Source organism: Entelurus aequoreus, linkage group LG06 (genome assembly GCF_033978785.1).
Source record: "Entelurus aequoreus isolate RoL-2023_Sb linkage group LG06, RoL_Eaeq_v1.1, whole genome shotgun sequence".
In the NCBI taxonomy this organism is placed as follows: domain Eukaryota; kingdom Metazoa; phylum Chordata; class Actinopteri; order Syngnathiformes; family Syngnathidae; genus Entelurus; species Entelurus aequoreus.
In genome coordinates, this window is record NC_084736.1 from 54,883,683 (window position 1) to 54,906,806 (window position 23,124).

At 42.8% G+C, this 23,124-nt stretch overlaps 1 protein-coding gene across 3 annotated transcripts in view; it reads right to left on the reverse strand.

Moving 5' to 3' along the window:
* Positions 1–23,124, reverse strand: part of kiaa0825 (KIAA0825 ortholog) — a 478,810-nt gene that overhangs the window by 370,872 nt on the left and 84,814 nt on the right. For all 3 annotated transcript variants that reach the window (XM_062050981.1, XM_062050982.1, XM_062050980.1), the window contains 3 exons: positions 18,392–18,559; positions 2,212–2,276; positions 1,872–2,123 (listed from right to left, as the gene is read on the reverse strand). In XM_062050981.1, coding sequence (XP_061906965.1) covers positions 1,872–2,123; positions 2,212–2,276; positions 18,392–18,559 — 485 coding nt within the window. The remainder of the gene's footprint in view (positions 1–1,871; positions 2,124–2,211; positions 2,277–18,391; positions 18,560–23,124) is intronic.

A 23,124-nucleotide genomic window follows, 5' to 3' on the forward strand; every position in this document is an offset into this window, starting at 1 on the left:
AGCTTTTAACTCAAAACACTTGTATCTCATATCATTGTTAAATGTGTTTTCTTTATTTTCATGACTATGTACATTGTAGATTGTCACTGAAGGCATCAAAACTATGACACCTGTGAAGTGAAAACCATTTCAGGTGACTACCTCTTGAAGCTCATCAAGAGAATGCCAAGAGTGTGCAAAGCAGTAATCAGAGCAAAGGGTGGCTATTTTGAAGGAACTAGAATATAAAACGTGTTTTCAGTTATTTTCACCTTTTTTTGTTAAGTGCATAACTCCAGGTGTTCATTCATAATTTTGATGCCTTCAGTGACAATGTACAATGTAAATAGTCATGAAAATACAGAAAACACATTGAATGAGAAGGTGTGTACAAACTTTTGGCATGTGCTGTGTGTATATGTGACTGTGGAGTTACTGAATAAGGAGTTTCAGTGTAGAAAAATGATGGATAGAAATGGAAAAAAAGACTTGAGCCTTTGACTGTATAAGAAGTCTGTAAAGTATTGTACAATAATTTGAGCTCTGCTCAGACACTAAGACACATGTCAGAATAGGACAGAGGAGAAGAAAATATATTCTGCATATATTAAAACTCTCCACTGGCTGGTCTGGCTCACTGTTATTGAATGCAAATGCATGCATGCGTAACCTTTGGGCTGAAAGGCTCTAATCTTTGAAGCATTGACCTACACGTAAATATGTTGTACAGGTCCTGAGCGCAGACACATGCTGACACAATGAGAGACACAAATACTGTCAGTGGATGAGATTAAGGGAGAAAAAGAGGCGTGAATAAACAGGACAATCAAAGGGGCTGAGGGGAAGGAATGTAGATGAAGAAAAGGTAAATAGAGCACCAGGAGAGAGAGCACATACTGTATATAGTATGACAACCTTGAATATATGACAACCCTGTATACACACACACATACATACATACATACATACATACATACATACATACATACATACATACATACATACATACATACATACATACATACATACATACATACATACATACATACCTGTACATACATACATACATACATACATACATACATACATACACACACACACACACACACACACACACACACACACACACACACACACACACACACACACACACACACACACACACGTACACACATATATACATACATACATTCACACATACATACATATATACATACACACATACATAGATATACACATACATACATACACGTACATACATACATATATACATACACACATACACACACACATTCACACTTACACACTTACATATATACATATATACATACATAAAAGTGGTGTGGCTCGGTTAGTAGAGCGGTCGTGCCTGCAACCTGAGGGTTACTGGTTCGACCCTTGGCTTCCACCATCCTAGTCACGTCCATTGTGTCCTTGAGCAGGACACTTTATCCTTGCCCCTAATGAGTCGTGGTTATGGCCTTGCAGCTTTACCATTTACATGACACAGACTATAAATTTGCCGATAAAATGGACATATTTAATAAGTTACATCCAGAAGATTTCTGTAATATAATCATTGATAAAGATGACAGTACATAAATCGATTGTAGATAAATATTGTATGTGTGTATGTACATGTAAAGGTAGTACAAATAAAGTAATTCAACTATACAAACAATGAATAAATAGTAAATCAGCTCATGTTTGCACACGTTTTAGTACACACAAACCATTAGTAGACTATGTGTGTGACAGGATTATTCCTGCTGATCGGACAATAAACTGAAAAAAAGTCATAAGTGAAGAGCCAGTTCTCTAGCCAGGAACCGCACCACACCTCTCTGGTGAAATGCAGGCATTGAGCAAGTGTATTCTGTATCCAGGCATACCTTGGCTATCATCTTAGGAGTATCTCTCTCAGAGTAGCCGTAGAAGTTGTCTTCTCTGACATTTATGTCACTGCTCTTGACGCTCGTGTGTCCACTTATATTTTCCAGCAAGACTGAGTAGTGCCCTGAGGAATGCATCGTTTCTTCTCGCTGAAAACTCTTGGTGCAAACATCATCCAGCACCACTTTGACACAGTGGGACATGTGAGGGGCCAAACCACTAAAGGCTGACCTCCAGTCAAATTCCAGTGACTGCAAAAAAAGCAAAAGAGAGACAAATCAATGGCTGAAAAAAATAGTTCTGCTAATGTAAGTTATTTTAAAGAAAGAAAGAACTCACCTCAATTTGCATTGCGTATTTCTTGTTATCTGCTGCCATGTCCACCTTAGCCTTTTTCAGGATGCCTACATGATGAAACAGTCTGTATTATCTAATATATATATATATATTAGACACTCGGGTTGTCCTGATACCAATATTTTGGTGCCAGTACAGGTACCAAAATGTATTTTGATACTTTTCTAAACAAAGGGCACTACACAAATTGCATTATTGGCTTTATTTTAACAAAAAATCTTAGGGTACATCAAACATATGTTTCTTATTGCAAGTTTGTCCTTAAATAAAATAGTGAACATACCAAACAACTTGTCTTTTAGTAGTAAGTAAACAAACAAAGGCTCCTAATTAATCTGCTGATGTATGCAGTAACATATTGTGTCATTTATCATTCTATTATTTTGTCAACATTATGAGGGACAAACTGTAAAAATGTATTATTAATCTACTTGTTCATTTACGAAGACTTCTATGGAAATAGAAGAACCGAGACTCAGATGTCCCTCGCCCGGACACGGGTCACCGGGGCCCCCCTCTGGAGCCAGCCCCGGAGTTGGGGCACGATGGCCGGGCCCCATGTCCCCATGGGGCCCGGCCGGGCACAGCCCGTAGAGGCAACGTGGGTCCCCCATCCAATGGGTTCACCACCCATAGCAGGGACCATAGAGGTCGGGTGCAATGTGAGCTGGGCGGCAGCCGAAATCAGGGCACTTGGCGGTCCGATCCTCGGCTACATAAGCTAGCTCTTGGGACGTGGAATGTCACCTCGCTGGGGGAAAGGAGCCTGAGCTAGTGCGCAAGGTGGGGAAGTTCCGGCTGGATATAGTCAGACTCACCTCGACGCACAGCAAGGGCTCTGGATCCAGTTCTCTCGAGAGGGGCTGGACTCTCTTCCACTCTGGCGTTGCACGCAGTGAGAGGCGACGGGCTGGGGTAGCAATTCTTGTTTCCCCCCGGCTCAAAGCCTGCACGTAGGAGTTCAACCCGGTGGGTGAGAGGGTAGCTTCCCTCCGCCTTCGGGTGGGGGGACGGGTCCTGACTGTTTTGTCTGTGCTTACGCACCAAACAGCAGTTCAGAGTACCCACCCTTTTTGGATACACTCGAGGGAGTACTGGAAAGTGCTCCCCCGGGTGATTCCCTTGTCCTACTGGGGGACTTCAACGCTCATGTTGGCAACAACAGTGAAAACTGGAGAGGCGTGATCGGGAAGAATGGCCGCCCGGATCTGAACCCGAGTGGTGTTTTGTTATTGGACTTTTGTGCTCGTCACAGATTGTCCATAACGAACACCATGTTCAAACATAAGGGTGTCCATATGTGCACTTGGCACCAGGACACCCTAGGCCAGTGGTTCTCAACCTTTTTTCAGTGATGTACCCCCTGTGAACATTTTTTTAATTCAAGTACCCCCTAATCAGAGCAAAGCATTTTTGGTTGAAAAAAAAGAGATAAAGAAGTAAAATACAGCACTATGTCATCAGTTTCTGATTTATTAAATTGTATAATAGTGCAAAATATTGCTCATTTGTAGTGGTCTTTCTTGAACTATTTGGAAAAAAATATATAAAAATAACTAAAAACTTGTTGAAAAATAAACAAGTGATTCAATTATACATAAAGATTTCTACATATAGAAGTAATCATCAACTTAAAGTGCCCTCTTTGGGGATTGTAATAGAGATCCATCTGGATTTATGAACTTAATTTTAAACATTTCTTCACAAAAAAAGAAATCTTTAACATCAATATTTATGGAACATGTCCACAAAAAATCTAGCTGTCAACACTGAATATTGCATTGTTGCATTGTAATGAATGGAATAGCCTACTTGATTTGATGTTCAGTTTATGAACTTACATTCAAATTTTGTTGAAGTATTATTCAATAAATATATTTATAAAGGATTTTTGAATTGTTGCTATTTTTAGAATATTTTAAAAAAATCTCACGTACCCCTTGGCATACCTTCAAGTACCCCCAAGGGTACGCGTACCCCCATTTGGGAACCACTGCCCTAGGCCACAGTTCCATGATCGACTTTGTAGTTGTGTCATCAGATTTGCGGCCCCATGTTTTGGACACTTGGGTGAAGAGAGGGGCGGAGCTTTCTACCGATCACCACCTGGTGGTGAGTTGGCTGCGATGGTGGGGGAGGATGCCGGACAGACCTGGCAGGCCCAAACGAATTGTGAGGGTCTGCTGGGAACGTCTAGCAGAGTCTCCTGTCAGAGAGAGTTTCAATTCCCACCTCCGGAAGAACTTTGAACATGTCACGAGGGAGGTGCTGGACATTGAGTACGAGTGGACCATGTTCCACACCTCTATTGTCGAGGCGGCTGATTGGAGCTGTGGCCGCAAGGTAGTTGGTGTCTGTCGTGGCGGTAATCCTAGAACCCGCTGGTGGACACCAGCGGTGAAGGATGCCGTCAAACTGAAGAAAGAGTCCTATCGGGTTATTTTGACTCATTGGACTCCGGAGGCAGCGGACAGGTACCGACGGGCCAAGCGGTGTGCGGCTTCAGCGGTCGCGGAGGCAAAAACTCGGACATGGGAGGAGTTTGGAGAAGCCATTGAAAACGACTTCCGGACAGCTTCGAAGTGATTCTGGACCACCATCCGCCGCCTCAGGAAGGGGAAGCAGTGCACTGTCAACACTGTGTATGGTGAGGATGGTGTTCTGCTGACCTCGACTGTGGATGTTGTGGATCGGTGGAGAGAATACTTCGAATACCTCCACAATCCCACCAACAGGTCTTCCTATGAGGAAGCAGTGCTTGGGGAATCTGTGGTGGGCTCTCCTATTTCTGGGGCTGAGGTTGCTGAGGTAGTTAAAAAGCTCCTTGGTGGCAAGGCCCCGTGGGTAGATGAGATCCGCCCGGAGTTCCTTAAGGCTCTGGATGCTGTGGGGCTGTCTTTGTTGACAAGACTCTGCAGCATCGCGTGGACATCGGGGGCGGTACCTCTGGATTGGCAGACCGGGGTGGTGGTTCCTCTCTTTAAGAAGGGGAACCGGAGGATGTGTTCCAGCTATCGCAGAATCACACTCCTCAGCCTTCCCGGTAAGGTCTATTTAGGTGTACTGGAGAGGAGGCTACGCCGGATAGTCGAACCTCGGATTCAGGAGGAACAGTGCGGTTTTCATCCTGGTCGTGGAACTGTGGACCAGCTCTATACTCTCGGCCGGGTCCTTGAGGGTGCATGGGAGTTTGCCCAACCAGTCTACATGTGCTTTGTGGACTTAGAGAAGGCATTCGACTGTGTCCCTCGGGAAGTCCTGTGGAGAGGGCTCAGAGAGTATGGGGTATCGGACTGTCTGGTTGTGGCGGTCTGCTCCCTGTAGGATCAGTATCAGAGCTTAGTCCGCATTGCCGGCAGTAATTCGGACACGTTTCCAGTGAGGGTTGGACCCCGCCAAGGCTGCCCTTTGTCACCGATTCTGTTCATAACTTTTATGGACAGAATTTCTAGGCGCAGTCAAGGCGTTGAGGGGATCCGGTTTGGTGGCTGCAGGATTAGGTCTCTGCTTTTTGCAGATGATGTGGTCCTGATGGCTTCATCTGGCCAGGATCTTCAGCTCTCACTGGATCGGTTCGCAGCCGAGTGTGAAGCGACTGGAATGAGAATCAGCACCTCCAAGTCCGAGTCCATGGTTCTCGCCTGGAAAAGGGTGGAGTGCCATCCCCGGGTTGGAGAGGAGACCCTGCCCCAAGTGGAGGAGTTCAAGTACCTCGGAGTCCTGTTCACGAGTGAGGGAAGAGTGGATCGTGAGATCGACAGACGGATCGGTGCGGCGTCTTCAGTAATGCGGACGCTGTATTGATCCGTTGTGGTGAAGAAGGAGCTGAGCCGGGAGGCAAAGCTCTCAATTTACCAGTCGATCTACATTCCCATCCTCACCTATGGTCATGAGCTTTGGGTTATGACCGACAGGACAAGATCACGGGTACAAGCGGCCGAAATGAGTTTCCTCCGCCAGGTGGCGGAGGAAACTCAAAACCCTTAGAGATAGGGTGAGAAGCTCTGTCATCCGGGAGGAGCTCAAAGTTAAGCCGCTACTCCTCCACATCGAGAGGAGCCAGATGTGGTGGTTCGGGCATCTGGTCAGGATGCCACCCGAACGCTTCCCTAGGGAGGTGTTTAGGGCACGTCCGACCGGTAAGAGGACACGGGGAAGACCCAGGACACGTTGGGAAGACTATGTCTCCCGGCTGGCCTGGGAAAGCCTCGGGATCCCTCGGGAAGAGCTGGACGAAGTGGCTGGGGAGAGGGAAGTCTGGGCTTCCCTGCTTAGGCTGCTGCCCCCATGACCCGACCTCGGATAAGCGGAAGAAGATGGTTGGATGGATTGTTCATTTACTGTTAATATCTGCTTATTTTCGGTTTTAAGATGTTCTATCTACACTTCTGTTAAAATGTAATAATCACTTATTCTTCTGTTGTTTGATACTTTACATTAGTTTTGGATGATACCACAAATTTAGGTATCGATTCGATACCAAGTAGTTACAGGATCATATATTGGTCATATTCAAAGTCCTCACGTGTCCAGGGACGTATTTCCTGAGTTTATAAACATAATATTCATTTTTTTAAAAGGAAAAAATATTTTGTGACGATAAAAAATATTGATGTAACCATAGTAGCACTGACTAGATACGCTCCTGTACTTGGTATCATTACAATGGATGTTAGGTGTAGATCCACCTATGGCATTTGTTTACATTCAGGCGCGCTAGCTTTTGTTAGCGGTGATGCCGGTGAGCTATTGTATCCTTCTACGGTGTGTAGTGAAACATGTTTAGCAATTCCTCATCCTGCAATGATAATGATACTTGTAAGAAACTTACTTTATTTGTCGCCATGGAGGCGAGGATTCGTGATTTAGAAATATCTAAAACACTGCCGACTGCAGATGGATGTTAGCTGCTAGCTAGCTAGACATGTCTTAAAGCACCTCTTCCTGAGGACATTTCAGTGTTATAACTTCACCTTTATCTTTAGTTTTTAGTTAAAAATGTGTCCATTCTCCTTTTTCTGTCTACACAGTGTCTGCTTATAAGTACTCTGTGTGTGCGCTGCCGAACATGCTCCTCTGCTCGTAAACCTAGCAATGTCATGACGTGACGACGGCGCGCTATCATGTCCGTTAAAAAAAACAAAAAAAACCCGGTAATTTTCAAACAGAGTATAGAACCGTTTTTGATTCATTAGTACCGCGATACTACACTAGTACCGGTATATCGTACAACCCTTTTAGACAAGTATGTCAAAGGAGCAGGGTTTCAAAGGTCACTTAAAGACTACAGGCTGGGTGATAGCAGCATTCTATATTACAAAATAAATAACCATGAACAGGGGCGCCGAAAAGGGGGGGTAAAGGAGACGGATTCTAGGGGCCCATGATAGAGGGGGGCCCAGAGAGGCCCCTAATGATGATAAAATTATAATACAGGGGGCCCTGTAAAGATTCTTTTCATGGGGCCCAAAATCCCTAGCGGCGCCCCTGACCATGAATGATTCTAAAGTGGTCAGAGACAAAACAGTCATACTCCAGTCCACTTGTGTCAATCTGGTTCTCCATGAGGGCCACATTGCAGTTATGGCTGTCCTCAGAGGATAATTTTTAACAGTGAATGTACTGTATATGAATATTAATGCTATTACATAATTGCCTATTTATTAGATTTGTATATATGTGTTATGTACATGAAAAATAATATATAGATTTTACAGTAAAAAACTGGAAACTGGCGAAGTTGGTAGAGTGGCCGTGCCAGCAATCGGAGGGTTGCTGGTTACTGGGGTTCAATCCCCATCTTCTACCATCCTAGTCACGTCCGTTGTGTCCTTGGGCAAGACACTTTCTCCCTTGCTCCTGATGGGTGCTGGTTAGCGCCTTGCATGGCAGCTCCCGCCATAAGTGTGTGAATGGGTGAATGTGGAAATACTGTCAAAAGCGCTTTGAGTACCTTGAAGGTAGAAAAGCGCTATACAAGTATAACCCATTTATCATTTATTTAACTCAGTCCAGTACTATTAAAATTACAGTATTTTTTTACAGCATATTCATGTAAATGGGGAAAAAAGCTAACACAGTTTTAAAAATAAATATAAAAAAATAGTTTTACCATAAAATATAATGTATTACTACAAATGGAAAAACAGTTCCACAGTTTTTTTTACAGTAAAAAAAACTGGAAACTCAGTCCAGTACCATCCAAATTACAGTATTGTTTTGTTTTTTTTGTTTTTTTTTACAGCATCTTAATGTAAATGGGTAAAAAAAAACTAACACAGTTTTAAAAATAAATATAAAAAAAACTGTTTTACCATAAAATATAATGTATTACTGCAAATGGAAAAAAAAACTTTCACAGGTTTTTTTACAGTAAAATTTTAAGGACTGAGCTGCCAGTTTTTTTTGTTGTTTATTTTTACCGTACAAATTATTGTCAATTTCAATTTGATTGATAATTTGCTTTGAAATCATAAGTCAAGCAGAAATGTAATTATTTATTTTTATTTCAACAATAAATGTTTGGAATGTATTGTTTTGCATTATTAGATAATATTAAAGTTCAAAAGATATGCAATCGCATGAAATAAATGTATTTTTTTTTATCTGCAAAATGGAAAGAATTAATACATTTTATGTTCCTTTATTTAACCAGGTAAAAACTCATTGAGATTAAAGTCTATTTTAAAAGAGTGACCTGGCCGCAAAAAACAGGTTTCATCAACACAGAACAACAACAAACAGTTGCAGTCACACTCTGTAGTTAAAAGCACACATTACTTACAACATAAACATTTAAAAAAAACAAAGATAATGCAATAAAAACAATTTAAAAACATGTACAGTGCCCAATAGAAACAGCTTGATCAGTTCAGGTAGCCTCAGATTCTTTAGTAATTAATTCCACCACCGACGGTGGAGTCGGCTCTCTTGGTTGCTTTGTTGGGTCTGCTCCTATCTCTGGCCACGCTCACCCCACCCCAGCAGACGATGGCGTAGAACATCGCAGAGGCCACCACAGTGTATGGTTTTTTGGTATTTTTTTTTGTTGTTGTTTTACTTTTGTAGCTGTATGTAGAAATGGCTGGTTGCATCAGCTCTGCTCTTTTAATGTCTTTAATGTCCTTTGTGTTCTTTGATGTTTGACGTTTCCCTCTTACACACATGCTTGTGTGTGCTGTGGCTATGAGTTTTTTTCGTTGTTTTTTTTCCTTGGCCTCAGTCTGGACCCCCTTTCCAGGGGCCCAGGCTTAAACTGCCTTTTTTTTCTCATCCAGGAGCCAAAGCGAGAGGTGGTAACCAGAGAATAGCAGTGCATGGCTCAAAGGGAGTGGTGAGGAACAGGTGGTGGATGCAAATGGCGACGCCGTTATAAGTCTCATTTTCAGGGTTTGGAATCCAATTCAACCCAGATGGCATAAACTTCAGCCTGTATGGGATAATTCCAGGAGGGGGTATTAAGTGGATGTGTGTGTGGAGGGGTGACAAGCGTACAAGATGTTGGGCTGGGTTGCAATTAAAAAGCATGAACATCAAGGCCAGAGTATCCTAATCAGTAGGCAAAGAGTGAGACCCCAGGCGAGGCAATTTAGGCGAACACGAGTGCATGGAATGGAAGAAGGAGGAAGCAGCCAGCACATCACTTTTTGACCTTTAAGCCCGTTTAATGAATTTCTGGTAATTAAGCCATTTGATTGCTGGGAATTAATGACTTGGATAACTGGCCTTTAAAGGCTGTTTACCTCTGAGTAAATTGAGCTTTTCTGCAAGTCTTGTTTTTATAAATGTAACCTTTATGGAAATTACGGCATGCGCCAAAAGTTCTGTTATTTTTATGCCGTGAGAGTTCAACTGGGAGACCAGAAGGATAAAAAAGTAAAATTGAAAGAAGTTGATTCTTTCGACAGCCAGAACGACACTCGGCAGAGCACTGACCTCTGCTAAGGCTGAACTGTAATGCCTGGTAGATTACTCCCTTCTTACCTCTAGTGGCTGATGTAATATTGAAGCAGAAGAAGACATTTTAAAACTATTCTTCATTAGATGAAACTTAAGTTCATGTCAACATATATTTCATCCTGTCCTGTAGGGGGCAGTAACTTGCATTATAAACTGTAATACCAATGAAGAAGAAGCCAGCGTGGCGATGTTCCGTGGAATCCGAGTTTCCAGATTTATATTAAAAAAAAATCTTGTTCAACAACAATCAGGATGTTTGCCCTCATCGAAATGGAATGAAATAGAATACAGCATTGTAGATATAATATGACATAATGTGTAGTAGAGTTGTACGGTATACCGGTATTATTATAGTACCGCGATACTGATAAATCATACTCGGTACTATACCGCCTCTGAAAAGTACTGGTACCGTCGTCATCACATCGTGTCATTGCTGGTTTACGAGCAGAGGAGCATGATCGCTAGCGCACACACACACGGAGTACTTACAAGCAGACAGTGTGTAGACAGAAAAGGGAAAATAGACGCATTATGGCTTAAAAACTAAAGATAAAGGTGAAGTTGTAACACTGAAATGCCCTCAGGAAGAGGTACTTTAAAACATGACTAACTAGCTTGCGGCTAAACTCCAGCCTCAGTGTTTTAGCTACTTCTAAATCACTAATCCTGGCCTCCATGGCGACAAGTAAAGTATGTTTCTTACAAGTATCATTATCACTGCATGATGGGGAATAGCTAAACATGCTTCACTACACACCGTAGATCACTGGCGTCAAAATTTAAACAAACGCCATTGGTGGATCTACACCTGACATCCACTGTAATGATACCAAGTACAGGAGCGTATCTAGTCGATGCTACTATGATTACGTCGATATTTTTTGGCATCACAGCATCTTCTTTCGTTTTGTTTGAACGTATATTATGTTTATAAACCCAGGAAATATGTCCCTGGGCACATGAGGACTTTGAATATGACCAATGTATGATCCTGTAACTACTTGGTATCGGATTGATACCCAAATGTGTGGTATCATCCAAAACTAATGTAAAGTATCAAACAACAGAAGAATAAATGATTATTACTTTTTAACAGAAGTGTAGATAGAACATGTTAAAACAGAAAATAAGCAAATATTAACAGTAAATGAACAAGTAGATTAATAATTCATTTTCTACCACTTAATATTGTTGACAAAATAATAGAATGATAAATGACACAATATGTTATTGCATACGTCAGCAGACTAATTAGGAGCCTTTAGACACTTGTGATTTAGGGTTATATAAATAAACATTGATTGATTGATTGATTGATTGATTGTATGTTTACTTACTAATAAAAGACAAGTTGTTGTCAGTAACTACAGTTGGTCGCTACATCTGTAAGTGCAAGTTAAAACTCTCCTATGCAAGGCAAAAACCGTTTATCAACAACACCCAGAAACGCTGTCGGCCCGCTGGGCCTGAGCTCATCTAAGATGGACTGATACAAAGTGGAAAAGTGTTCTGTGGTCTGACGAGTCCACATTTCAAATTGTTTTTGGAAACTGTGGACGTCGTGTCCTCCGGACCAAAGAGGAAAAGAACCATCCGGATTGTTATAGGCGCAAAGTGTAAAAGCCAGCATGTGTGATGGTATGGGGGTGTATTAGTGCCCAAGACATGGGTAACTTAACGTAGTCTTGTTGTCCCGGGGACGGTAAAAAAAAATGCACTGGACGAAATGAAATGCTCCCCGGGACGATGGCCTTTCACCATTTTTTTTCTTTTTATGTATTTATTCATTTTACATTTTATATTAAATGTCTTGGTTTTTCCACCCTCTGAAAATCCTATGAAATGTTTAACAAGCCATCCTATAATAATACAACAGCTATTAATGTAACAATACAATAAAACAAATATATTTAATGATGTTGTTTTCATTATTTTAACAATAGGCTAATGTAGAATCTATATAAAGTAATATACAAGAAACACAAAACTTAAAAACTAAATTATTTACAATTGCAGACACAAGGTTCTTGTTCTGCAGTGCTGTGTGTTAATGTGCTTCGTACACCTGCAGGACTGCAAGCAAGGTCGCAGAGAAAATGCGGACTGGATTTTGAGTGATGTGGGCATTCTCTATATGAACAAGTGGAATGGATCGAATACCGACGCACTAAAGGGGCTCTCTACCTTACGCTATGAAGTGAGGGGAAACTGAGTGAATAATCACAGGTTATATGATTATTTATTTAAACTCATATTCGGGCCACTTTATAATGAATATGTTGGCATGTATTTGTAAAAAAAACAAAAAAAAACGTTTTTTGGGGTTTTTTTTTTAACACCAAATTATTTAGGGGGGCTTAAGAAAATTTTAGGGGGGCTTGTGCCCCCCTAAAATAGGCATAACAACGCCAATGGTACTGGTACCGGTACCGGAGCTCAGTGATTCCAGCGTGGAACTGTCATAAGATGTCACTTGTGCAACAAATCCAGTCGTGAAATGTCCTCGCTCCTAAATATTCCAAAGTCAACTTTATTATAAGAAAAGTGAAGCGTTTGGGAACAACAGCAAGTCAGCCACCAAGTGGTAAGCCACGTAAACTGACAAAGAGGGGTCAGCAGATGCTGAAGCGCATAGTGCAAAGAGGTCGCAAAGTCAGTTGCTACAGAGCTCCAAACTTCATGTGACCTTCCAGTTAGCCCACATACAGTACGCAGAGAGCTTCATAGAATGGGTTTGCATGTCCGAGCAGCTGCATCTAAGCCATACATCAGCAAGTCCAATGCAAAGCGTCAGATGCAGTGGTGTAATGCACGTCACCACTGGACTCTAGAGCAGTGGAGACACGTTCTCTGGAGTGATGAATCACGATTTTCCATCTGGCAATCTGATGGACGAGTCTGGGTTTGGAGGTTGCCAGGAGAACGCTACATTTCGGACTGCATTGTGCCGAGTGTGAAATTTGGTGGAGGAGGAATTATGGTGTGGGGTTATTTTTCAGGAGTTGGGCTTGGCCCCTTAGTTCCAGTGAAAGGAACTTTGAATTCTCCAGGATACCAAAACATTTTGGACAATTTCATGCTCCCAACCTTGTGGGAACAGTTTGGAGCGGGCCCCTTCCTCTTCCAACATGACTGTGCACAAGTGCACAAAGCAAGGTCCATAAAAACATTGATGTCCTGACCTGAACCCGATAGAATATCTTTGGGATGAATTAGACATCACATGGACAAAGATAAGACCTTCTGGAGGAAAGTTCTGTGGTCAGATGAAACAAAAATTCAGCTGTTTGGCCACAATACCCAGCAATATGTTTGCAGGAGAAAAGGTGAGGCCTTTAATCCCAGGAACACCAGACCTACCGTCAACCATGGTGGTGGTAGTATTATGCTCTGGGCCTGTTTTGCTGCCAATGAAACTGGTGCTTTACTGAGAGTAAATGGGACAACGAAAAAGGAGGATTACCTCCAAATTCCTCAGGACAACTTAAAATCATCAGCCCGCAGGTTAAGTCTTGGGCGCAGTTGACGGTGTGGCGAAGTTGGTAGAGTGGCTGTGCCAGCAATCGGAGTGTTGCTGGTTACTGGGGTTCAATTCCCACCTTCTACCTTCTTAGTCACGTCTGTTGTGTCCTTGGGCAAGACACTTCACCCTTTGCCTCTGATGGCTGCTGGTTAGCGCCTTGCATGGCAGCTCCCGCCATCAGTGTGTGAATGTGTGTGTGAATGGGTGAATGTGGAAATACTGTCAAAGCGCTTTGAGTACCTTGAAGGTAGAAAAGCGCTATACAAGCATAACCCATTTATTTATTTATTTATTGGGTGTTCCAACAAGACAATGACCCCAAACACACATCAAAAGTGTTAAAGGAATAGCTAAATCAGGCTAGAATGAAGGTTTTAGAATGGCCTCCCCAAAGTCCTGACCTAAATGTGTGGACAATGCTGAAGAAACAAATCCATGTCAGAAAACCAACAAATTTAGCTGAACTGTACCAATATTGTCAAGAGGAGTGGTGAACATTTCAACCAGAAGCTTCCCAGAAGCTTGTGGATGGCTACCAAAAGCGCCTTATTGCATTGAAACTTGCCAAGGGACATGTAACCAAATATTAACATTGCTGTATGTATACTTTTGACCCAGCATATTTGGTCACATTGTCAGTAGACCCATAATAAATTCATAAAATAACTAAACTTCATGAATGTTTTTTGTGACCAACAAGTATGTGCTCCAATCACTCTATCACAACAAAATTAAGAGTTGTAGAAATTATTGGAAAATCAAGACAGCCATGACATTATGTTCTTTACAAGTGTATGTAAACTTTTGATCATGACTGTATATATACATATATGTATTAATGTATATATATATGTATATATATATATATATATATATATATATATATATATATATATATATATATATATATATATATATATACATTAATACATATATGTATATATATATGTATATATATATATATATATATATATATATATATATATATATATATATATATATATATATATATATATATATATATATATATATATATATATATAATACAAGCGTACAAGAGTGTGTGTGTGTGTGTGTGTGTGTGTGTGTGTGTGTGTGTGTGTGTGTGTGTGTGTGTGTGTGTGTGTGTGTGTGTGTGTGTGTGTGTGAACATATATTAATATGTTGGATATATAACTAATATAGTGGATATATAATTAATATAATTGAATATTAAGAGTTTACTTTTGCGACAAGCTTCTTAAAGTTTTTTAATCAATCAGAAATATCAATATCAAACGCGCCAAACATGGATAAGTTTACGGAGCGTGTTTTACAGTGTTTCTATCACGCACTCTATTGGATTCAAATGAGTGTAACTTAGAAATGTTTTATGGTGTTTGGACCTTTTTCATAATATCCACAATGTTCAGTGAACAGGTTGTTAAGTGTGACCTGTTGGAAGAAAGTTGCTTTTAAACAAAAAAATTGCACCATGACTAGGGAAGGTTGTTTGGATTGTGTCATATAAGTAAATGCTGTGGTATTATTTCAACATACTTTTAATGGTCATTGTTGTTATTTTTTCCACATTGTCCACAAGATGGCAGCAAGTTTGTAGCATTCAGAGACCGCCTAGTATTTAAGATTAATTTGAAAGCACTCTGCGTTGTGAGGCATTGATGAACTTACAACGTCTTGCGGGCCAAATTAAAGACCCTGGCAGGCCGTATTTGACCCACAGGCTGTTGTTTGGACACCCCTGGTCCATACAAAAGACAAATGTAAGTTTTAATATGACAGTTGACTAATGTAATTGGTGAAAATGACACTGATTAAGAAAAATGTGCGAGGAAATTGCGAGTATTGGATAAAGTTGCCAGGCCACGCAATATTTGCAGGGATTGGTTGAATTTGCATTAATTCTAGGAGGGACTGGTCAGTTAATGAAACATATTATACAAAACCCAAAACCAGTGAAGTTGGCATGTTGTGTAATTCGTTTAAAAAAACAGAATACAATGATTTGCAAATCCTTTTCAACTTATATTCAATTGAATAGACTGCAAAGACAAGATATTTAATGTTCAAACTGAGAATTTATTTTTTTATTTTTTTAAATAATCATTAACTTAGAATTTACTGGTAGCAACACATTGCAAAACAGTTGTCACAGGGGCATTTTTACCACTGTGTTACATGGCCTTTCCTTTTAACAACACTCAGTAAATGTTTGGGAACGGAGGAGACCAATTTTTCAAGCTTTTCAGGTGAAATTATTTCCCATTCTTGCTTGATGTACAGCTTAAGTTGTTCAACAGTCCGGGGTCTCCGTTGTGGTATTTTAGGCTTCATATTTTAGGCTTCATATTGGGAGACCCTACCAGGGGGCATAAAGCCCCCTGGTAGGGTCTCCCAAGACAAACTGGTCCTAGGTGAGGGATCAGACAAAGAGCAGCTCGAAGACCTTAATGAAAAATAAAAACTATGGACCCAGATTTCCCTCGCCCGGACGCGGGTCACCGGGGCCCCCCTCTGGAGCCAGGCCCGGAGATGGGGCACGATGGCGAGCGCCTGGTGGCCGGGCCTGTCCCCATGGGGCCCGGCCGGGCACAACCCGAAGAGGCAACGTGGGTCCCCCCTCCAATGGGCTCACCACCCATAGCAGGGGTCATAGAGGTCGGGTGCGATGTGAGCTGGGCGGCAGCCGAAGGCAGGGCACTTGGCGGTCCGATCCTCGGCTACAGAAGCTAGCTCTTGGGACGTGGAACGTCACCTCGCTGGGGGGGAAGGAGCCTGAGCTAGTGCGCGAGGTGGAGAAGTTCCGACTAGACATAGTCGGACTCACTTCGATGCACAGCAAGGGCTCTGGAACCAGTTCTCTCGAGAGGGGCTGGACTCTCTTCTACTCTGGCGTTGCCGGCAGCGAGAGGCGACGGGCTGGGGTGGCAATTCTTGTTGCCCCCCGGCTCAGAGCCTGCATGTTGGAGTTCAACCCGGTGGACGAGAGGGTAGCTTCCCTCCGCCTTCGGGTGGGAGAACAGGTCCTGACAGTGGTCGAAATGAGTTTCCTCCGTCGGGTGGCGGGGCTCTCCCTTAGAGATAGGGTGAGAAGCTCTGCCATCCGGGAGGAGCTCAAAGTAAAGCCGCTGCTCCTTCACATCGAGAGGAGCCAGATGAGGTGGTTCGGGCATCTGGTCAGGATGCCACCCGAACGCCTCCCTAGGGAGGTGTTTAGGGCACGTCCGACCGGTAGGAGGCCACGGGGAAGACCCAGGACACGTTGGGAAGACTATGTCTCCCGGCTGGCCTGGGAACGCCTCGAGATCCCCCGGGAGGAGCTGGACGAAGTGGCTGGGGAGAGGGAAGTCTGGGCTTCCCTGCTTAAGCTGCTGCCCCCGCGACCCGACCTCGGATAAGCGGAAGAAGATGGATGGATGGATGGATGGATATTGCGCCACACATTTTCAATGGGAGACAGGTCTGGACTACAGGCAGGCCAGTCTAGTACCTGCACTCTTTTACTACGAAGCCACGCTGTTGTAACACGTGGCTTGGCATTGTCTTGCTGAAATAAACAGGGGCGTCCACGATAACGTTGCTTGGATGGCAACATATCTTGCTCCAAAAGCTGTATGTACCTTTCAGCATTAATGGTGCCTTCATAGATGTGTAAGTTACCCATGCCTTTGGCACTAATACACCCCCATACCATCACAGATGCTGGCTTTTCAACTTTGCGCCTAGAACAATCCGGATGGTTCTTTTCCTCTTTGTTCAGGAGGACACAAGGTCCACAGTTTCCAAAAACAATTTAGAATGTGGACTTGTCAGACCACACAACACTTGTCCACTTTGCATCAGGCCATCTTAGATGAGCTCAGGCCCAGCGAAGCCGGCGGAGTTTCTGGGAGCAGTTGATAAATGGCTTTGCATAAGTAGAGTTTTAACTTGTGCTTACAGATGTAGCGACCAACTGTAGTTACTGACAGTGGTTTTCTGACGTGTTCCTGAGCCCATGTGGTGATGTCCTTTACACACTGATGTCGGTTTTTGATGCAGTAGCGCCTGAGGGATCCAAGGTCACGGGGGCATTCAATGTTACGTGCAGTGATTTCTCCAAATTATCTGAACCTTTTGATGATATTACAGACCTTAGATGGTGAAATCCCTAAATCCCTTTCTCGTTAAGAAATGTTGATCTTAAATTGTTGGGCAATTTGCTCACACATTTGTTCACAAAGAGGTGACCCTCGCCCAACCTTGTTTGTGAATGACTGAGCATTTCATGGAAGCTGCTTTTATACCCAATCATGGCACCCACCTGTTTCCAATTAGCCTGTTCACCTGTGGGACGTTCTAAATAAGTGTTTAATGAGCATTCCTCAACGTTCTCAGTCTTTTTTGCCACTTGTGCCAGCTTTTTTGAAACATGTTGCAGGCATCAAATTCCGAATGTGCTAATATTTGCAAAAAAATTAGTTTTCCTGTTCGAACGTTAAGTCGAACAGTGTCTTTGCAGTGTATTTGATTGAATATATGTTGAAAAGGATTTGCAAATCATTGTATTCTGTTTTTATTTACTGTTTGTATTTCTATGTATTGTATATCAATAATTTTAGATGATGAAAATACTTGTTGGGGTTTGTTTACATGCTGTGTGCCACATGTTTGTATGTTGAATGGATGGAGCGTTACCTTTTACACAGGGCACCTCTCCTGTGCAATTAATGAAGATCATGTCGGTGACCAGTTCCTTGACGCCGCTCTCCAACGCCATCAGTGTGCGTGCCAGCTGGGTCAGCACCCGCAACTGGTAGGAAGTCAAACTGAAGCTTCTGCTTTTCACAGGAAGCTCCATCGGTGCTTTGTAGGGAGACAAACAAAGTGTTAACTGACACAGATACAGAGAAGTTGCAGTAAAGTTTACAGTTCAGCGAAGAATAATGAAAGTAGGTTTCTGACATGCACTCATCAGAAAACACCCAGTCTCGCCGAGCGCGACACCTCTTATAAATATCGACTCATTCATGTTTTCCCAATACACCGCATAAACAAAGAGACAGTGAGAGAATATGCAAAACTTTGCACCCCCTACAAGTCATACATGCACATCCATCTCTCTTGGTGAAAAACTTCTTTTTTTTTTCCACTAACCCGCCAATGACCCCCTCGGCAAATATGGATTTCCCATTTTGGAGTCTGCCATAGACATCACCCGGGGGATGTTCCGCATTAAGCCAGAGAATGGGTGGCGCGGACATGCGTTGCCATGCTCCCAGACACATGCACAAATACTTTGTGCATTGCCTAAATGAGCTCCGTCGCAAATGCACCCGGGAATGGATGAGCTCCGTATTAGCGTAGCACTCTGAAAGCGTAGTGATGATTGAGAAAAAGCCAATAATTGTAATCATTACCCCTGGATCCTAATGTAATTTAGCCATATTGTTCAAATCTGACACAACACACTGTCCCTTGAGCCGTAATCATGTTTAACCGCTCATGCTGTTTATATGATTATGTTTGTGAAGTGGTCATTTTGAATAACTTCATTTAGAGGGGACACTTTTGGCATTTGCACATGTCAGTCTTTCCTTATAATTGCCACGCTGGAACCAGACCGCCGACCTCAAGTTTTCCTGGTGTTTGTAAACATCTATTTATGTGCATGCTCGAGTGTGTGCAGGCATGTGCAAACATCGCGTGTGAATACGGGAAGGATTATTTGCCGCGCGGCCACGTCGGGGTGTGTGTGTGTGTGTGTGCGTGTGTGTGTGCAATTAAACTGCACGCGGGGGAAAAAAAAAACCTCCTCCATAATGGGGCCCGGTGGGAGAATGCGCGCTCGGTGCATGTGCACACGCATGACCCGGCTGACACCCGCGTGTGCTTGCCTTTGCCTCGGCGGCCCACACATCCGCGCACGCAAACACCAATCATGTCTATTTGTGGAGACACCGGCGCATGGACTGGCTGCTACGGCGATCCAAAATGGATGAGGCAGGGACACGTTGCAGACGGAGTGGCTGGAATTACTTCCCAACCCCGACCACTAATGAGAGCGTAGCGCCTTTTAACTACCACTTCCTCCGATCCTGGTCATCACCTTTGCTAAGAGTATCATCTCTCCTTCCCCGGCATTGGAGTCCATTTACCGTCCTCCCCGAGCCTGCACACTAAATAATCCACTTGGCCATGACCTTGATGTTTAGCAGGGCACTTTCATCCAGGTGCGCGTGCTATAGGGGTATTTATGTTCTTCTTCCCGGCCAAATAGCCCTATGGCTATAGCTGTCTAGTACACTGTCACCTAAACCTCATTAAACCTTTGTCACAACACTGAGGGCAAATGGAAGCTCTCATAGCAGCTTGATGGAGAGGATGTGCTTAAAAGCACCCAGGTGTGTCATACGGCATCGTCCCGTGGAGCAGAATGTGTCAGGGAAGGGTTCGAGCAAAGGTCAGTGTAGTGAGAATCAATGAGGGGAAGGCTGAAAGCAGGCTAAATATATGTTTAAATAGGAGAGATCCTCCATACGGTGGGATGATGTTCTTGCAGACAAAAATCGATGTTTTCTTATATTATCCTATACATCACCACAGAAGCTGACACGTAATAGCTTAGTATGCGCAGGAGAGAGAGTGTGTGCGTGTTTGGAGCTTGAAACGACGACAACAATGTAATAGGCTTGTACGGTATACCGGTATTAGTATAGTACCGCAATACTAATTAATCATTTTCATATATACCGCCTCTTAAAAGTACCGGTCTGCCAACCCCACGTCACGTCGTGTCATTGCTGGTTTATGAGCATAGGAGCATGTTCGGCAGCGCACAATTACGGAGTACTTACAAGCGGATACAGTGTGTAGACAGAAAAGGGAGAACGGATGCATTTTGGCTTAAAAACTAAAGATAAAGCTGAAGTTATAACACTGAAACGCCCTCACGAGGAGGTGCTTTAAAGTCGATCTGCAGTCTGCAGTGTTTTAGCTACTTCTAAATCACTATCTTCGCCTCCATGGCGACAAATAAAGTAGGTTTCTTACAAGTATAATTATCACTGCAGGACAGCTAAACATGCTTCACTACACACCGTAGCTCACCGGCGTCAAAATGTAAACAAACGCCATTGGTGGATCTACACCTAACATCCACTGTAATGATATCAGTTACAGGCACGTATCTAGTCGATACTACTATGATTGTGTCAATATTTTTTGGCATCACATCTTTTTTCGTTTAAAAAAAATGTATATTATGTTTATAAAGTCAGGAAATATGTCCCTGGACACATGATGACTTTGAATATGACCAATGTATGATCCTGTAATTACTTGGTATCGGATTGTTACCCAAATTTGTGGTATCATCCAAAGTATCAAACAACAGAAGAATAAGTGATTATTACTACAGAAGTGTAGATAGTGAAGTGAAATGAATTATATTTATATAGACTCAATGCACTTTTACACAGTGAAACCCAAAATCTAAGTTATATTTAAACCAGTGTGGGTGGCACTGGGAGCAGGTGGGTAAAGTGTCTTGCCCAAGGACACAACGGCAGTGACTAGGATGGCGGAAGCAGGGATTGAACCTGGAACCCTCAAGTTGCTGGCACAACCACTCTACCAACCGAACTATACCGTCCCACAGATAGAACATGTCAAGAGAGAAAGTATGCAGATATCAACAGTAAATGAACAAGTACAGTAGATTAATAATTCATTTTCTACCACCTGTCCTTAATAAGGTTGACAAAATAATCGAATGATAAATGACACAATATGTTACTGCATATGTCAGCAGACTAATTAGGAGCCTTTTTTTCCTTACTACTAAAAGACAAGTTGATAAGAAACATATGTTTAATGTAGCCCTAAATCACCAGTGTCTCAAAGGGCTGCACAGGCCACAACGACATCCTCGGCTCAGATCCCACATCAGGGCAAGAAAAAACTCAACCAAATGGGATGACAATGAGAAACCTTGGAGGGGACCGCAAATGTGGTGACTGTCGGTCTCTCCCGCGGGTTCCAGAGCACATTTCCACTGCTCTTGACTGGCGGGGAACACAGGCGAGTGGAAGAGACGGCGGTGAAAGGGAAACATCGGAGGGAGCGAGGCGGGGAAAAAAAGGGAATTCCCTCAGCAGTTGTTATTGATTCCGGTGTTTACGGGCGAATAGTTTAATGCCGTTTACAAAACAGAACAGATGCAACCGGTGACAAAAAGGTAAACAATTGCTGTGTGGCGGGTTGCCAAATCCCCAGACTGATGAAGAGCATTTCCCCTTTTGGCTGCACTTATTGCCACTTCATTTCCTCTTAGCACACAACTCTCTCTCCTTCTTGGCACCTCTCCTCTCGCTCAGAGGTGGGGAAGGCTGGCTTTTTTGCTGTCTGGCTATTCTCTGTCCTTCCCTGACCCAGGAGGCCCGGTTCTTCCTAACAGAGCCATTAGGAAGGGAATTGCATGTGTCTGACATGGCCGAAAACCAATTATGAGACACTTTCTACCAAATGATACCCAAGTCTTTGGGGAGCGGGCAATCATGCAATAATTCAGCCACTGATTTAATTTCTCTCCAGCATAGTGGCTCACCCTGGCTCCTATTTTCATTCTTTCTCCCATTCTGCTTGTTGGAGGTGTAAATCAGACCGCCGGGACTGTGGTCTAAACGTTTCTCGCCACACTGCCCACTGGCTTTTACATACTGCGCGCACTGGCTTCAATGACTACATTTCCATGCACTAAATGAACATAAATTCCGGACTACATGGTGCTACTTTATTCCTACGCTTTGAACCCTGCGGCTTATAAAACAGTGCAGCTAATTTATGGACTTTTTTTTTTTTCACACAATGTGAAGTGTTGAAAAAAAAACAGGCAAAGGCACTGAATAGGTGTGTTATTGCTTGTGTTATGGCCCCATCTTTTGGATGAGTTTGCTCACTGCAGGTGCTGCATTGCTCTTAAAGTAAAAGTTAAAGTTAAAGTACCACTGATAGTCACCCACAGTAGGTGTGGTGAAATTAGCCTTAACTTTAACTTTCAGATGAGGGTTGCTATTGTTCTGTAGTTAAGGTTGTGCAGAGTTACTGCTAACCAGTTTGGAATGCACATGAAGATGTTCGTGTATGCCTTCTTCTTTGTCTTGTAATATATAATTATCATTATCTTCCATCTCACTCTTATTTTGTTCTGGAGTCAGAACAAAGCATTCTCTATTTCCTTTGCAAACTTTTTAAATAAATCTGTTTCTTTTTTTTCTCTCCGATCAATGCCCTTCAAAATGTTCTGGTTTTTTTCATTTGTGAAGCAAATATACAGTCTCCTCTTCATTCCAGTTGTTGCCTATGTTTTGATTGAATGGTATTTGCTTCCGGGTTACATCCTGTGCCTTGAGACTGGGGCATGTGCAATA